The sequence below is a fragment of the Tupaia chinensis genome, unplaced genomic scaffold (assembly GCF_000334495.1).
Source record: "Tupaia chinensis unplaced genomic scaffold, TupChi_1.0 Scaffold000578_2, whole genome shotgun sequence".
In the NCBI taxonomy this organism is placed as follows: domain Eukaryota; kingdom Metazoa; phylum Chordata; class Mammalia; order Scandentia; family Tupaiidae; genus Tupaia; species Tupaia belangeri.
Window position 1 is genome coordinate 2,125,455 of NW_006160094.1, and position 19,264 is coordinate 2,144,718.

Consider the following 19,264-nt stretch of genomic DNA (forward strand, 5'->3'; position numbering starts at 1 on the left):
CAGCGCAGGGCTCCAAGACCCAAAAGACCTTGCCTGAGGTCAGCCAGCCAGGGAGCGGCACACCTTCGCACGCCCAGCCACGGGGCGTGGAGACACGGAAAAGAAATGCCGGAAAGACTGAGGCATGTGACATCTCAGCTAGGGGCAACGGGGTCCCTGTCCCAGCAGAGACCCCACTGCCCAGGAGCCTCCTGGAGATGCACTTCCATGTGCCCCGGGAGAAGGCTCTCCTTTTCTTCTCTGCAGACTCCAGTCACACATGAGTAGACTGACCACGGTCCTGGGCTGGCCCGAGTAACCTGTTTCCTGGCTTTAAGCAAAGTTCCTTGGCATTTCTTTTATTTAAGTTAAAACTAGTTTTCTTAATAGTACCATGTGAACTTACCATTGGAAGTAGTTAGATTATTTAAGAAATTTTGCGATCAATACAATGTGGGTGGGAAAGGAATGGAAGACAATTGTAGACACCAGAGATAGTGTGAGAAGAGGGTGGAAAAGGACAGAGGGTCAGAAAGAGGGGTAAAGAAAAAATTCCAGAAGATAGAAATGGAAAAGTTTTGATAATAATATGCATGATTAAGTCACTATGCAGTATATTCTGGATGGGAAATCACATTTTGTATGCTGTGACGATGCTTAGGGAAAGAATGTAAATTAAGTTAAAAAAAAAGTTTCAGAAAAATATCTATTCAATGACTGCAATAAGATATATAACCCCAGCTAGCTACTACTTTATAGGATGCCTAAAGTTAGACTTGTGTTCATGGAAATGTATATATCAGCTGTGTTTGCTATGAAAATATTTAGATTAAGATCTTTATTAATTCAATAAAATGTGGGGGAAAAACAGTATAGAAAGCAAACATAGATACCAGAGACAGTGTGGGAAGAGAGTGGGAGATGGCTGAGGGTAAGAGATAGGGAATCAAGGGTGGGGGCGGAAAAAGCAAAACATACAGGAAACAAGAAATGGAAAATTATTTGTTGACAATAACATGTATGTTGATGTGCTTGATTGAGACAATATACAGTGTATTCTGGATGGAAAATCTCATTTTGTATGCTGTAATGTTGTACAGGGAATGAATGTCAATAAATTTAAATTAAAAAAATGAAATGTAAATGAAGATAATTTCAAGTAAATAAAAATGTACATAATTTGTGGCTATAAGACAGCTTTGTAAGAAATACTTAAATTCTTTAGACTGAAGGTAAGTGTCCTAACAGTAACTTTTTTTCTTTTTTGTTTTTTTCCCTTTTATGAGAAAAAGGGAAAGAAAGATAGGGAAGAAGGAACATAGAGATAGGTATTTTGGACAAGGTCTTACTGAGTTGTAGTCCTCCTTCCCCAGCCTCCCCATTGACTAGCATGACAAGAAAGCACAGCTGTGCCCAGAATGTCCCGGCTGGTCCGGAAACCAAATCCAGCCACCCATGAAGCTTCCAGTTCTCTGAGTGGTGGAGCTACCTGTGTGCCACTACAAATTCGAAATATGTACACAGATACTGGAATCCATGCAAACGGGAGCAGAGGTCAACGTCATTATGACTCAAAAGATCTTACAAATAGTTTGTTTCCTTTCTTCTCTTAATTGATTTAAAATGTAATTGCATAGTACTATATATATACATATATATATTTCATGATTATCGATTCCTTCTATATAATTGAAATGTCAGGCAAGTTTATATGATCTCAGCTATAGCATAATGCATTGCTTTAGAAATATTATACTGGGTTATCGGAAAAGTCATGATGCATTTTCGCATAAAAAACTACTTCATGATTTTTTCAACAACAGTATTTTAGATATTATATTAATGAATTTAGTCCAGGAGTAAATATAGTAGACAAACCAGTCTCTGATCTCTGACAAGAGTCAGACAGCTTAGAGAGAAATAAGGAAACGAGAGCGTGGAAGGAAATCCTGCTGGCAGCCAGCCACAGTGGGACTGTAAGTGTGTAGAGCTGTGCTCAGAGGCCGACCTCAGAGGCTTGGCGCTGCAGGGGAAAGAGACCTCAGGAAAAAAAAAAAAAAACCCAGCCACATCGCTGACAAGTAAATAGCAAATAAAAGCAGGCCTTCATAAGGGGAAGAGGAAATTTGTGTCCAGAGTCACTATAAAATATTCTCCAAAATGTCTAGCATTTAGCGAAAAGTTCTGAGGCATACAAAAACCAGTAATGTGCTTCTCAGACACGGGGGGAAAGTGAGCTAGTGAGTGTGCCAGATGCGTACATAGAGACCAGCCACAGAACAGCTGTTATTAATATGCTCCAAGGGCTTCAGGCAACCACTATGAAATAGGGTATAACGACAGTATCTCATCTACTAGAGTACCTGTAATTTGCTGCAGAGCGGTGACTGAAAGATTCAAATAATATTTGATGAAGTCTATTAATCTACATATCTAAGCTTAATGAAATCCTGGTAGAATAAACACAAAAACAAAGAAAATCCGGTTTAGTAAAAATGTTGAAAGACAAAGACATTTTAAAAAATCTTGAAAGCAGCAAGAGAAAACCAATTTATTATGTGAATGGAAACCCAGTAAGATTAACAACTAAAGACCTACCTCACTCCCAATACTTTTGCAAATTTCATTATATCCTTCTCCCAAGCTACAGGGGTCTACATGCTAAGTGCACCTGAGTGGCACTTTCTCTCAGCCCACAACAGATGCTGTGACCATTTCCCATCTTGATGCCTGCTTTATTTAAAGTAAAATTACATAAGAAGAGCATCAAAATATTCTTGGAGGGAACCAGCAGTTAGTGTAATGGCTATGTTGCTGGACTCCCACATAGTCGACCGCGGTTTGAGTCCTGGACCCAGTGGCTTAAAACTCATGCCGGGCGCGTGTGTGTGTGCATGCCCAAGATCCCGAGAGGAGAATGGAGGAGAAGGGATTGCTGCGTGACCACCCCACCAGGGGGGTGATTTCTCGCTTTCTGTCTCTATGTCTCTCTCTGTCTGTCTGGCGAGCGCACGTGCCCTATAGCGAAAACCTCTCAAAAAAAATATTTAAAAAAAAAGAAGGTAATTATATGAGTTTTGAAATGAATTCATTCAGAAAATAATATATAAAAATCCAGTGCTCCAGTGATCCTAGAATATGCTTGGCAAAATATTTCTGATGCTGTCCTACTTACTTTCTATTTCTGCCTTTGACAGGAAAATAATTTTGAATTTGAAAAAGCAGAAAGTGCAGTTAATGTGATAGGAAGAGGAATATGACAAGGAGTTTCTTTATCTGTTATCAGTTCTCTATATGTGACTAAACTGGCATGCAGATTTGGAATATCTCACCTGCTATAGAGTCTTTCCATTGTGCTGTATCTCTCACAGATCACACTGCCGCCTGTGGTCCCAGAGTGAGGAATATGACAAGGAGTTTCTTTATCTGTTATCAGTTCTCTATATGTGACTAAACTGGCATGCAGATTTGGAATATCTCACCTGCTATAGAGTCTTTCCATTGTGCTGTATCTCTCACAGATCACACTGCCGCCTGTGGTCCCGGAGTAACAATATTGCGGTACCTTCACAGATCCCACTGCCGCCTGTGGTCCCAGAGTAACAATACTGCTGTATCTCCCACAGATCACATTGCTGCCTGTGGTCCTGGAGTAACAATACTGCTGTATCTCCCACAGATCACACTGCCACCTGTGGTCCCAGAGTAACAATACTGCTGTATCTTCACAGATCACACTGCCACCTGTGGTCCTGGAGTAACAATACTGCTGTATCTCCCACAGATCGCACTGCTGCCTATGGTCCCGGAGTAACAATACTGCTGTATCTCTCACAGATTATACTGCTACCTATAGTCCTGGAGTAACAATACAGACATTTCTCCTTGACTCTAGAAAGACAGTAGCTGTCATTTTTTTTCCCAGAGTTGTTTCTGAAAGCTGGAATTTGGGATTCGACATGAATTATTCACATCTTCTTGGAATTATTCAAAATCCTCATTTTTAGTTACTCTGGGTAACATACTACCTATATTCAGCATATTGTACTTTACAACACCAGAAATAACTCCTGTTATCTATTTTGATTTTGTTTCTGTTTATCACACGCAAAGTAATGACACATGGTTGAGGTTATATGCCAATTACCCTGATTTATCATTGTTCTTTGTAGTCTTTTTCTGAAAGATCACATTGTCCCATAAATATATATAATTATTATAGTAAAAAAATAAGGAAGATGCTATTAAGGAATATAAAACAGAAATGAAGATAAGAAAATGATAAAATGTTCTGTAGAAACAAGAGTAAGAGGCATGTGGCCTCTCAATAATTATGAAAAGAAAAATTACAAATGCAGAAGTAAAGACTACTATATGAAATTGGGAAAGGAGTGAGTGAATAGTCACAATATCTTTGTGTAATTTTTCTTTTGAATTTCTATTCAGATATGAGTTTATTTAAAAACAAAGACATATCCATACCACAGCAAGAAGATAATTTCTCCAAGCACGTCGTACCAAGTACATTTCCAACAAAAGTGGTGACTTTATCACCCTTTAGCAATCAAGGTAATTAATACGTAACAATATAAAATGGGTATATAATTATCTGGAATAGTCCTCGTAGTATGCTTTTCTATTTTACGGTTAATTACATATTTTAAACATTCAGAAAATATACAGAGACTGTCTTTGCCTTGGCTCCTATAACAGAAATACCTTAGCTAGGTGGTTTATAAACAATGGAAATTTATTTCGTAAAATCCTGGAAGTTAGAAATCCCAGGTCCAAGTACTGGCAGATGCAGTGTCCGGTAGGGCCTACCCTCTGTCGTACATGTTACCTCTCTGTCGTGTCCTCCCGCAGCAGAAGGGACCGGCAACTCTGGGGCCTCTTTTGCTAAGGTACTGTTTCATTCGTGAGGGCCCTGTCCTCATGAGCTAATCTCCTCCCGAAAGCCCCACCTCCTATCACAGCATCACACTCTGACTAGGTTTCATTTACGAAGTTGGCAAGTGGAGGGAGGCACCACCTTCAGGCCACAGCAAAGACTAACGTGGAAATGCAGTCTTCTTACAGTTCCCATTCTTCATTGTCTTAATCTCATTCCCTCCTGTCTCAGTTTTTAATCACTATAGTCACAAACTAAAAAAAAATGATGTTCCATTCAAGTATTTTCAAAAATTTCTTGTGCTTTGTTGATTTTTTAATTTTTCTTTATTGCGGAATTCCTCACAACTTCTTCCCTCTAGTCGGGTACACTTTATAAGATATGTACACACACATACCTTTTTTGGCAGAACTCCCTAAGATAATGTTTTCACTTCCTTTTTGGTCTCTTGGGGTATATCTCTTACAACACCTCAGCAATACTTTTTAGAATATATTTCAATATAGCACATAGTCATTTGGAATAGTCTTCTCTCTTTTTTAGGTTAATTTATTTCCAGAAAAAGAAAGGGGCACCCTTGGAAGCATCTTCAAGCTACAATCCTCCCTTTGGGCCTGCAGCCAGCCAGGACCACTGGCATGCCTGCGGGTAGACCTGGGGTGTTCAGGGAGACCTGGGAAGCAAACCCAGAGCCTTGCCATATAGCTTCCAGTATCCGGCAATGCTCAGCAGTGCTCCTGATGCCTGTGCCACCGGGCAGAGCCTGGCATATTCTTCCATTCCTCCTCTATCCAAAATTACAGTCAACTTGTAATATCAAGACATGCCAAAATATATTCCTACAGCCTAGCTGGACACTTTCATGAAAATAATACACAGAATAAATGTAAACTTGACAGTACGAGACCATCATCCTAAAGTGCATTAAGGTTATTATTTCTAGAAACTTACAAATCCTCCCCAGCTTTTACCCATAACTGACATATGGGAATGGCTGGCATGAAGTCATCCCTTCTGGGATAAATCGTATCAATGGTTATTCATCCTCTCGGTGGTCTTCCACTAAAACCTTCTATTAGAAGAAGTAGGTTTAGTAGGTTTCTGGCTTCTGTTTTATCTACAGTTGATGATTTAAAAACAGGCAGTTTCTCATTCTCTATTTAAAATGAAGTTTTTACAGTAAAATATGTTACTTTCATAACAAATAGGATTTATGAAAAATAAATCCAATAAACACTGGTTGAGTTGAAGCAAAGGGGATCCAGTAGATTATGCATAGAGTTCTGATCTCCAAAATTTTCCTTCTAAGTGTATCCTTTTAAATGAAGACTACAGATTAGATATAGAAGTGAATATTTGATTCAATGTTAAATGAAGCTGGAATGAAAGTCAAAATTAAGGAAAATGCTGTCATGGACCACAGAACAAGACAAGAAAGATTGTGGAAGTCTTTTAAAAATTATAATAATATAATAAGATAATAATAGACAAGTGTCCAGTCAATAAAATACTGGAGGAAAAAATTACCAGTGCAGAAAGAAAGACTAATACATTGAGTTTAGGGATTAGTATGTGAATAGAGCCTTCATGCCTTTTTTCTTTTTAAATTTTATTTTAGGTGTGAATTTACTTATAAACAAAGATATGCCCATACAGCAACACCAAGAAGTTATTTCAAATAGAGAAGTTACACCAAGTAAAGTCCCCAAGAAAGTGATCAATTTGTCACCATTTAACAATCAAGGTAAAAGATTATATATAAAGATATAAGTATCTAATGACTTAGAATGGTTTTTTTGTTTGTTTGTTTTGACCATTGCAACCCAGTATATTCCAATATATTTGTATGTGGAAGTTAGCTAAAAGATCTTCTACTATACTTAACCTGATACTGAAGTAGGGGTGAGTCTGGCTGTGGGAAAGGGTCATATAAAAGTGTAGGCAGTAGAGTGCTATGGAAATCCAAACAGGGAAATTTGACTAGTCTTTATACACCCGTGTTTGAGCCTGTGCCCTTCTTTGGGGGTAGACTGTTCTTTTTTTTCCCAATAAAAATTTTATTCAGCTCACTTGGAAAACATTGACAACATAAATTTCAGTTGCAATTTCGGAGATACAGACTTCAAAATATAAAGGTGTACATACCAAAAATACAGGTGATATTTATAACAGTAACTTACAGATACAGATTAATGATAGATACAATTTCACAAAAGATTGTAAACATTTTATGCACTAGTCAGTCATTTCTTTTAGGCAAAGTGCTCTTTCAATGTCAGATCAATTAACAAATATTCAATCTTGTGAAGGTTTGGATTTGTTTTCCTTTTATAAATTAACTTTATTATTTATAGTCTTCAAAAATTATTTGGACTTGAACTTTCATAATTGTCCTAATTTTTTTCCTTTTTCTCTTTTCTTTTTTTTTCTCACATCTACCATTCACCACCCACTCTCTACCAACAACCCTTCCCCTTTACTGTCACTAGCATCCACAACCATCCTCTCCACCACCACATCTTCAGATTTTTCAACCTCTGCCATAAGGTGCAGACACTCAGTACAAATTGAGTGGGGATATACAATGTGTATCTTTTGAAGTGTGACTTGCTTCACTCAACATTAAGTCTTCTGTATCTATCCATTTTGAGTCAAACGATAGGATCTCATTTTTTCTTATACCTGGGTAATATTCCATAGTATACATGTGCTACACTTTTTCAACCCAATCATCAGTATTTGGACACTTAGGCTGGTTCCGTGTTTTAGCAATAATAAATAATGCTATAATAAATGTGGATGTGCAGATGTCTTTCCAATTGAGTGTTTTCTTATCCTTTGGATAGATAGCAAGATTGCTGGGTGACTTGGAAGTTGTATTTTTAAGTTTTTGAGAAATAGCCATATTGTTTTCCACAGAGGTTGAACTAATTTACATTCCCACCAACAGTGTAAGAGAGTTCCCTTTTCACCACAGCCTCGCCAACACTTGTCCGTTATTTTTTTTATTCTAGCCATTCTAATGGGAATTAAATCATATCTTATCATAGTTCTGATTTTAATTTTGCTTATGACAAGAGACTTTCCAAACAGGGAAATTTGACTAGTCTTTATACACCCGTGTTTGAGCCTGTGCCCTTCTTTGGGGGTAGACTGTTCTTTTTTTTCCCAATAAAAATTTTATTCAGCTCACTTGGAAAACATTGACAACATAAATTTCAGTTGCAATTTCGGAGATACAGACTTCAAAATATAAAGGTGTACATACCAAAAATACAGGTGATATTTATAACAGTAACTTACAGATACAGATTAATGATAGATACAATTTCACAAAAGATTGTAAACATTTTATGCACTAGTCAGTCATTTCTTTTAGGCAAAGTGCTCTTTCAATGTCAGATCAATTAACAAATATTCAATCTTGTGAAGGTTTGGATTTGTTTTCCTTTTATAAATTAACTTTATTATTTATAGTCTTCAAAAATTATTTGGACTTGAACTTTCATAATTGTCCTAATTTTTTTCCTTTTTCTCTTTTCTTTTTTTTTCTCACATCTACCATTCACCACCCACTCTCTACCAACAACCCTTCCCCTTTACTGTCACTAGCATCCACAACCATCCTCTCCACCACCACATCTTCAGATTTTTCAACCTCTGCCATAAGGTGCAGACACTCAGTACAAATTGAGTGGGGATATACAATGTGTATCTTTTGAAGTGTGACTTGCTTCACTCAACATTAAGTCTTCTGTATCTATCCATTTTGAGTCAAACGATAGGATCTCATTTTTTCTTATACCTGGGTAATATTCCATAGTATACATGTGCTACACTTTTTCAACCCAATCATCAGTATTTGGACACTTAGGCTGGTTCCGTGTTTTAGCAATAATAAATAATGCTATAATAAATGTGGATGTGCAGATGTCTTTCCAATTGAGTGTTTTCTTATCCTTTGGATAGATAGCAAGATTGCTGGGTGACTTGGAAGTTGTATTTTTAAGTTTTTGAGAAATAGCCATATTGTTTTCCACAGAGGTTGAACTAATTTACATTCCCACCAACAGTGTAAGAGAGTTCCCTTTTCACCACAGCCTCGCCAACACTTGTCCGTTATTTTTTTTATTCTAGCCATTCTAATGGGAATTAAATCATATCTTATCATAGTTCTGATTTTAATTTTGCTTATGACAAGAGACTTTGAACATTTTTCATATGGTTCTTGGCCATTCCTAAGTCTTTCTTGCATAGTTGTCTGTCCAATTCATTTTCCCAACCTAGAATAGTTTTGAGGTATGCCTTTTCACTTATTATTTTTGCAGCTCACTTTTTTTATTTATCAATATCTTCGGGAAATACTTGTAACCCTGAAAATGAAATGGCTTTAATTTATCCCTTTTACTGACAGCATAATATTCCATAGTACAAATATGAAATTCAGTCAATAGTCTACTAATGAGCATTGACTTTTTTTGGTTTTAGCCATAGGGTGCATGCACTTGCTGTAAAGAGACAGAAAGAGACACAGAGAGGGAAAGTGAGAAATACTCCTCCAGGAGCAAATGCCATACCACATTCCTTTCTCCCTCATTCTCCTTTCAGTATTTTGGGCACACAAACACACACATACACACACACACACGCCAATGTGATTTTTAAGCCACTGGGTCTGGGACTCGAACCATGGTCAGCCATATGGGAGTCCAGCACCTTAACCGCTGTGCCATCTGCTGGTTTTAAAGAGCATTGACTTTTTAAATATGTATTGCTCAGTATATCTATGTACTTATGAAGTTACTTCAAAAAGTTCATAAAAAAATGGAACTAATGGACAACTTTATTTTGGTACAATTTTTTTCATTTTAATTTGATGAGATAGAAAGAGAAAGCGAGAAAGCAAACTGCCATATCCAGGACTCAAAATGCAGTTGGTCATATGGGAGTATAGCACCTTTAACCACTGTGCCTCCTACCAGTCCCAGGTGCAGTTTTTTTGAAATCCATGCATAGGTTTTTCACATTTTTCCTGAGCTTTTTGAAGTCCCCTTATATATTGTTACATATTGGTGTTTTTATTATTTCGACAGAAATTCCTAATGGATTTTCAGTATTAAAAGCTATTTACAGGAACTACACAGCAGTGCCACAGTAAAATACAATGCTCAGTGAGACAATTCCACATGGGAAGGTTTGGGTTCAATTCTGGAGAGTTCTCTGAATATGCTGGGCACATGGTTGCCCATGATCCAGGGCTGGCTGAAGCTGAGAGTGGACTGTGATGCTAACACCCTGTTGAAGGTGCAGTCTTTGTGTGTTTGTGTGTGTGTGTGTGTGTGTGTGTGTGTGTGTGTGTGTGTCTCATTCATGGAAGAAATAAATGTTAAAAAATATTTTTCTATATTGTTTTTTGAAAGAGCTATTGAATTTTTCATTGTTACCAACAACCTTTTGGAAGTGGGTGCTTCTCTGTGCACAGGTATCTGGATACAGGTTGTGAGGATTTGGGGTTTTGTTGTCGTTTAAGCCCATCTGAGAATTCTTAAATGCTATCTCAGTCTTATTTTAATGTTCAACTACTGCCTAACTATCCCCAAACTTTAAAAACTGAGAACAGTACCCTCTTTGATTTGGGGGTTATCAGTTTCACCTGGTTGTGACTGAGCTCACGGAGGTATTCTTAGTGGATTTGGCAGTTGCTTTACTCACATGTCTAGCAACTGACTGGCTGCTTTTTGATACAGTGAGTTATAAAATCAGGATCCAGTCAGGAAATAGAAACTTCACTAGTTGTTTGGAAACAGAGACAGAAGGTACTCAATAACTAAATAGTACAACGTTGTAACCAGATATCTGAAAAAAAAAATATATATATATGAAAGAAAATGATGTGCTTTCAATGATACTCAAATAACTTTATTAGCCAGTTAAAAACAGTAATAAAAGACTTCCAATTTATGACAGACACAGAATTGAATTATATGTTAATTAAACTTGTTTGAGGGTATATAATGCATATGGAAATTCTACAAAAATTTTAAAATTTGTATTTTGTAATTTCTTTTTTACATTTTAATTGTTGTATATCTTTATGACATACAATAAGGCTTTTCAAAGCATACATGCAGTATGTGATAATCAAATTGAAAATATTACTATACATTGTTTCAACTAAGAAGCTTACTTTTTTTGAGAGAGAGAGATTTTTGCTATACACTGTGTGTGCTCGCTGGAAAGACAGAGAGAGAGAGAGACAACGACAGAGAGACAGAAAGCGAAAAATCACCCCCCAGGCGGGATGGCCACGCTGCAATCCCTTCTCCTTCATTCTCCTCTCAGGTTCTTGGGCACACACACAGACATGCCCAGCATGAGTTTGCCACTGGGTCTGGGACTTGAACCACAGTCGAATACATGGGAGTCCAGAGACATAGCCATTACACCAGCTGCTGGTCCCAGAAACTTACGTTCTTGTATCTGTTAAACAATTTAAACACTGAACCTCTCCTTCCTGTTCACGCAGTTCACACGCCTCCTAGTCTCTGATGTCTACAGTTGTTCTATTTTTGTGTCTTCAAACTTTAAAATTCTGTCACAGGGTGCAGACATTCAGTGTGTACTGAGCAGGGAATACACTGACTGTCTCTCATAGTCTGGATGCTAAGGTTACAGGGAGGAAGCAGTTACAGGGAGAAACCGCCTCAGCTAAAACTGAAGGAGACCTCTGAGTGAGGATACAGCTTGGATAGTGCTACTTTTAAGAAGGGGACGTTGGCCATCTCCTACTATAATCTTGAAAGATGAAATTTAATAAGGCTGGTTCTGCAATTGTTGGAAAAAGTGCAAACTGTTTGACTCCATGGAAAACGCTGCTGATTCTGGGTTAAAGAAATATTGCTGGGATGTTGTTTACAGGAATAGAAAAGAGACAGGAAGCTCTCAGAAATCCCACTGGGAACAAATCCCTTTTTTCTCCTTCAGCTGTGCAGTTTTCCTGTAGCATTCCCTAGCTGCACAGCCTAACTTGCAAGTCCTTGGCGAAGTCAAATATCGTCTGCGGAGTCTCAGAGCCAGTGCCACAAAACAGAGCGTAGACGGGTTTTACGGCTAACAGAGAATAAACATAACCAGCACAGAGGTAATTCAGGTACATGTTTTTCACCATGTGCCCAACTAGCGTAGGAGTCTTCACATGGTAACTCAAGTTATGAAGCAGCATTTAGGCAAGCTGCCGTGTACCATTCCTTTTGAAGTCTCTGCTTGAATTTGCATGCTCACCTTTCACACAATAGATACTCATTTGTTAAGTCTAGAGAAAAGGGCGTGTCAGGAGCCTCCTGCCCACCATATTATTGAGGTCCCTCTCCTGATTTCCTGTTTGGCTATGGTGAACAATGCTGTTCTGAGCACTGACATGTGGTCTTTATGAAGACATACATTTTCATTTCTAGTGAATGGGTACCTAAGAGTAGAGCAGTTGGGCTGTATGGGAAATTTACATTTAAGGTTTTTTTTCTTTTTAAGTTTTCTATAGGGCATATGTGCTCACCAGAGACAAATGAGATAGAAAGATAGAAAGAGAGAGTGAGAAATTATGCCCAGGGATGATGGCCACTCCACAATCCCTTCTGCTCTCAGGATTTGGGGCACACACCCATATGTTCATGGAGTATTTTTCAAGCTGCAGGGTACAGAACTCCAAATGCTCATTTTGCTGTGTGGGATCCATGCCACCTGCTGACCCATGTTTAAGTATTTTTTAAAATGACAAACGATTTACCAGGATAGCTTTACCATTTTACATGCCCCCAGCAAGGTATCAAAGTTTCTATTTCTCCGCATCTTTGCCCATATTTGATATTATCTGTCCTTTTGACTATATGTAGACATTGAGTGTAAAATGACATTTCATTGTGGTTTTAGTTTGCATTTCCCTAATGATAAGTAATGCTGCTGTCATTATAACATATTTTTATATATTTATTAGCTATTTGTGTATTTCTTTGGTGGAATATCTTTTAGAGTGCTTTCTCATTTTTAAATTGGGTTTTAATTCTTAATATCTTAAGTTTTTATATTTATGAATATAAAATTTGTACTGATACGTTATTTTGAAATATTTCATTTCAGTCTGTGGCTTTTTTTTTTTTTTTGGAGAGGTTTTTGCTATAGGGTGCATGTGTTCACCAGAAAGACAGAGAGAGACAGAGAGATAGAAAACGAGAAATCACTCCCCAGGGGGGATGGCCACACTGCAATTCCTTCTCCTCCATTCTCCTCTTGCGATCTTGGGCACACACGCACGCACACGTGCCCGGCGTGAGTTTTAAGCCACCTGGTCCAGGACTCGAACCGCAATCAGCTACATGGGAGTTCAGCAACATAGCCATTGCGCTAACTGCTGGTCCCTTAAAGTTTTTAATTTTGATGAAATTTAATTCATTAAGTTTTATGGATCATAATTTCATGGTTTTATCCAAGAAATCTCTGCCTAATCCAAAGTCTCAAATGCTTTCTCCTATTTCTAGTTAACTTTTGTGAATGGTGGGAGGTAAGAGTTTAGATATCTTTTTGAAAGTGGATATCTAGTTGTTCCAGCACCATTTGTTTTGTTTGTTTGTTTGTCTTTGAGTGTTTTTCACTATTGGGCGCTTGCACTCGCCAGAAAGACAGAGACAAAGAGACAGAAAGTGAGAAATCACCCCCCAGGGGGGATGGACATGCCACAATCCCTTCTCCTCCATTCTCCTCTCGGGATCTCGGGCACGCACGCACACCTGCCCAGCGTGAGTTTAAGCCACCGGGTCCGGGACTCAAACCGCGATCGAAACATGGGCGTCCAGTGACATAACCATTATGCTAAGTGCTTGTCCCTCCAGCACCATTTGTGAAAAGAGAATTTTGTTTCCTTAAATGGAAATGCTTTGGTAGCTTAGTTGCAATTGACCATAAATATAAGGGTTTACTAGTGGACTCTCAATTCTTTTCCTTTGACCATTTGTCTATTGTTATGCTGTTATCATGCTGTTTTTTTTTTTTTTTTTTGAGAGGTTTTCGCTATAGGGCGTGTGCACTCGCCAGACAGACAGAGACATAGAGACAGAAAGCGAGAAATCACCCCCCAGGGGGGATAGTCACGCCGCAATCCCTTCTCCTCCATTCTCCTCTCGGGATCTTGGGCACGCACGCACACGTGCCCGGCGTGAGTTCTAAGCCACCGGGTCCGGGACGCGAACTGTGGTCGACTACGTGGGAGTCCAGCGACATAGCCATTACGCTAACTACTGGTTCCCTTATCATGCTGTTTTGATAACTGTGAATTTATAGTAAACTTTGAAATTGGGAAGTGAATGCCTTACAGTTTTATTCACCTTATACAAATGATTTTGACTACTCTAAGTCTTTTGCATTTCCATGCAAGTTTTAATTTCAGGTCATTTATGCAAAAACAAAACAAAACATCCTGCTGTAGAAACTGATAGAAATTATATCAAATCTATTGAAATATATCAGCTTGAGAAGAACTGTCACCTTAAAAAGAGGAGGTTTCTAATCCATAAACTTTAAAATTATTTATTTAGATATAGTATTTTCTTCAGTAATGTTTTATAATGTCCATTGTGCAGGCTTTGTCCCAATTTGTTAAATTTATTCCTACTTGATTCTTTGTGGTGCTACTGCAAATGAAATTGTATTCTTAAGTTATTTTTTAGATGATGTAATGCCCACATAGAGAAATGTAAGTGAGCTTTGTGTTATATGCCCAGCAATACAGTTTTATGAAGTTGTCTTTTAAATCAGTTAATAGAAGAGTTAAGCTTTTCTATTAGTACTTCTATTTACCACGCAAGTATATTAAGATGCTCTTTATTTCTTAAGTGGATTTGAGTTACCATCCAGAGTTATTTTGTTTCAGCTTGAAGGATTTATTTTACTATTTCTTATAAAGCAAGCCTAATAGTATAACAATAAAAATTCTCACTTTTTGTTTATTTGGGAATTTTTTTTTCTATTTTTATTTTTGAAGGTAATTTTACTGGATATAAAATTCTTGGTTGTCACTTTTTGTCTTCAGCCCTTTGAATATGTCACCGCCACCTCATTGCCTTTTGGCCTTCATTGTTTCTAATGGAAAGTCAAATGTTAATCTTTTTAAATAGTTTTATTGAGATATAATCACATACCACACAATTCATTCTATTAAGGTATACATTTTAATGGTTTTTAGTACATTCACAAAATTGTTCTCCAATCACCACAATCTTAAAACATATTCATTACCCAAAAAAACCCCTTGCATTCCTTAGTCATTATCCCCTGTTCCCCTAATGCTCACAGCCCTCGACAACCACTAATCTATGAGTTGTTGTTTCCAATAAGTTGTTAAATATACATATACATATAGTGAAAAAATGTATTTAATATTTTTTGCACCAAAATAAGCTTGTACTAACTTGTCATAACATATATAAATAAGATCTTCTTTGAGACACTGAAAAGGATAAGACATCAGTTTTAAAAGAGCCCCTATGAGAGGAACATGAATTCTCCTAAAATTACAGCAAAAACAGACATCAGATTTATAGTGAAACATGACTGGGAAAATGGTGAAATCATTAATGCATTATGAAAAGTTTATGAGAAGAACACCCGAAAGAAATCATTAAATGGGTAGCTCGTGTTAAGAAGGGATACAGTTATGGTGAAGATGATACTACAGTGGCGGACTTCTACATCAGTTTTCAAGGAAAAGGTCCATCTTGTCTGTACCTAATGGAACAGCGCTGAAAAAAAGGAATGATAGCCAACACCAGAGACATCTCAATTGGTTCAGCTTACACAATTCTAAAACAAATTTGAGTTGAGCAGACTTTCTGCTCAATGAGTGCCAAAATGGTTACACCCAAGTCAGCTGCAGACAGGAGAAGACTTTTCAATGGAAATTTAAATAAGTGGGATCAAGATCTTGAAGCATTCCTTTGAAGAATTGTCACAGGAGATGACACCCGGCTCTACTAGTAAGATCCTGAAAACAGCGCCATCAAAGCAATGGCTGTCAAGAGGTTGAAGTGGTTCTGTCAAAGCAGACATGGACCAGTCATGGCAACAGTTTTTGAGATCCTTTGGGCGTTTTGCTTGTGACTTTTTAGAAGGACACAAGACAATGACATTTACTTATTAAGAGAATGTTTTGAGAAAATTAGCTGGAGCTTTGTCAAAAAGCATCCAGAAAATTTTCACAAGAGGTTTCTTGACAGTGACAATGCTCCTGCTCATTCCTCTCATCAAACAATGGCAATTTTTTGAGAGTTTTGACAGGAAATAGTTAGGCATTCACCTTACATGCTAATTTGACTGCTTCTGATTTTTTTTTTTTGTATCCTAATGTTAAAAAAATCTTTTTTACATTTTAGTTTATTTTATTTATTTTTACCTTTAATCATTGTGCATCTTTACATCTTGCAGCATGGTTTATCCCAGCATACATGCATTGCATGTCAATCACATCAAAGAGATTACCATATACATCATCAACAATAATAGCTCCATTCTTGTATCTGTTATTTTTTTTCTGAGCCCCTCCCCCCACTGCTGTTGGGGAATCTCAACACCCCACTGTCACCTCTGGACAGCTCATCTAGACAAAAAAAATAAACAAAGAGATACAGAATTGAGATGATAATCATAAACCAAATGGACTTGACAGACGCCTATTGAAAATTTCACCCAATAATCACAAAATACACATTTTTCTCATCCTCAAATGGAACATTTTCAAAGATAGATCACGTGATGGAGCACAAAACTAGCCTTTATAAATGTAAAAGTATAGAAACTACATCCAGCATCTTTTCTAGCCACAATGGTCTTAGACTTGAAATCAACTACAGAAAGAGCTCTCAAAAATACACAAACAAGTGGGGAAAAAAATCTTTATAAGGCAGCAGTTTTTCTTCAGCTAATAATGTGTTTTTAAAAAATTGCATTGACGCATGAATGCCCAAGATCCCGAGAGGAGAATGGAGGAGAAGGGATTGTGGCGTGACCATCCCCCCTGGGGGGTGATTTCTCGCTTTCTGTTTCTATGTCTCTCTCTGTCTGTCTGGCGAGCTCACTTTCTGTCTCTCTCTGTCTGTCTGGCGAGCACCCACACCTTATAGTGAAAAAAAAAAAAAAACAACTCTCCAAAAAAATAATAATTATGGAGTATGAGCTAAAATTTTTTGCTATGTAAAGTAAATGTTTGTGGAAAAATGTAAAACTAAATAAATGAAAGAAAAAAAATTGCATTGACATAGGTAAACTCCCAAGCCCCCAGTTCTTCAAAGATGGATTAAATAGATAATATCATTGCTTACAGAAATGTCTTGAACTAGACAGAATTTATGTTGAGAAATCAAATTTATGGTTTTTTATTTTAATTTTTAATTCCATTTTTCCATGAACCTTTTGAATAACCTCCCCTCAAACTTTCTGTCTCTTGAAGGCTAGCTTATAGTTGCTGGGGTCCAGTCTCGGCGGAGGTGGGTACACAGAAAGGTGACACGGGTGAACAAAATCAGGCTGAAACCTCAATGCCTCTTAGCATGTTCTCAGCCAGCTACAGCCAGAGCCAGCTCCAGACTGCAGCATTAGCAGCTACCAAACACACATATTTATTGAAGGATGTCTTACAGGAGTGGGAGGGGTGAGGGGGAAATAAAAGATTTACTCTCCGAAACAGGGAATTCAAGACACAGGGACAATGATAAAACATGATGTCTGTCTTGTTTGATTAGGTATAATCAATTACAGTTCTCAGGATGAAGGAGTCTATTTATCTGGTGCATTTTCTTCTTAGATTTTGATTACCAGACAGGGTCTTTTTGGATGAGAGGGTCTTGTAGCTCAGGAGACAACACAGGATGTTTTATTAGCAGTTTTTCATAGTTAACAGCATACAGGGGAAAAACTGTTTGTAGTTAGGGACTATCTGTTGCTTGCCGAATCAGATAAGAACGTCCAGCTAAGATAGTTACTCTTCCCCCTGGAGCCTTCAGATTTGTTTATTCTGTCCTTGTTAGCCAGATCTGCCCTTCCTCTATTAACCTACAGGTCCCTGTATTTATTTGCTGAATTCTTTGTGTGTTAATCAGTGAATTCTTGTGCTTTATCTTTGAGCCCCTATCATGGCGGTGGATGTGCTAACTTGGCCTAACATAAGTTAACTTTGGCCTGTGGCTTTAACAAGGGGTATTTACGTAAAATTAGCCTTAAACTAACTTAGTCTACATATGCTACTAATGCTAATTTGGCTTATACTAACTTAATCTAACATATGTTAATTTTGGCTTGAAACAGGCAGGTGGGGGAGTCTGTCTCAGGCTTCCTAGTCCTTGCTTGCCCCTACAGGATCACTAATTGGCTTTATTGTAAAGTTGCAGTAAGGTTGGGAGTGTTATTTTACCCTTGCAGGGTACCATAATAACAGTAAAGCTCACAGCAGAGAAATTGAGTGCAGGCCAGTACAGTGACACAATGGGGGGCTCGTAAACTGCCAGCCTTGCCTTAGGCATGGGAGGCAGCCTCTTTACTAGCTTGTGTTGTCTGCATGGCCCCTGTCAAGTTAATATCATGTAAATGGAACCTTACTGTATGTAGTCTTTGCTACTGGCTTTCTTAACTTAGCTTTAATCTCTGAAACTGTTATTCTAAGATAATATATTTTAATTATCTTAAAATTAATAATCTCAAAAAATAATTTTAGTTAAATTCCTTTAATTTTATTTCAATTGACAACTAACTTACTTTGTGAATATTAAAAAGAATTACATCTGTGATACATTTGACAGCTAACATATTTTCTAAATTTTTCTAGAGGAAACTTTTGATGACACATCACCCCATGTGGCTGAACCTCCAAAAACAGTCCATAAAAAATCTAGGGTCCGTTCAAGCTTTTCTAAATCTATCCACCGTACTTCATTGAACCAAGTATTTCCAGGTAATTTTAAATATGTTCAGTGTATGATGTGATTTTTTAAAAATAAAACTCTAATTAAATAGAATAACCCTGTTGTACTGGCTTTAGTCATAGAACAATTGTTTATCGGAACATAAATGAAAGTAACCTCTGAAAGAAGTTCGTCCAGTGTGTACTCATTCCTAGTGGATGAGGAGTGCTCTCGACATTTCTCTCCCTTCCCTATCATGACTAAATTGGAACTTCATTTCTTAATCTTTCTTTGTTGCTCACTGTTACAGAGCCAGTGGATGAATGAGATAAATACACTTGATAACCCCCTGCTTTTTGTTTCTGTATCCCCCTTTGTCTCGCCCAAGCAGTGTATGCGGTAGAAAGAGTTAAGATGAGGGTAGGTTGTAGGTTGGAAGTTACATAAACCATGTATT

General features: G+C 37.6%; 1 protein-coding gene across 4 annotated transcripts in view; it reads left to right on the forward strand.

Moving 5' to 3' along the window:
• The window catches only part of CCDC7 (coiled-coil domain containing 7), a 329,121-nt gene that overhangs the window by 296,578 nt on the left and 13,279 nt on the right, over positions 1–19,264 (forward strand). For all 4 annotated transcript variants that reach the window (XM_006158284.3, XM_027775622.1, XM_027775620.1 and 1 more), the window contains 3 exons: positions 4,426–4,548; positions 6,489–6,614; positions 18,732–18,857. In XM_006158284.3, the coding sequence (XP_006158346.1) occupies positions 4,426–4,548; positions 6,489–6,614; positions 18,732–18,857 (375 nt within the window). The remainder of the gene's footprint in view (positions 1–4,425; positions 4,549–6,488; positions 6,615–18,731; positions 18,858–19,264) is intronic.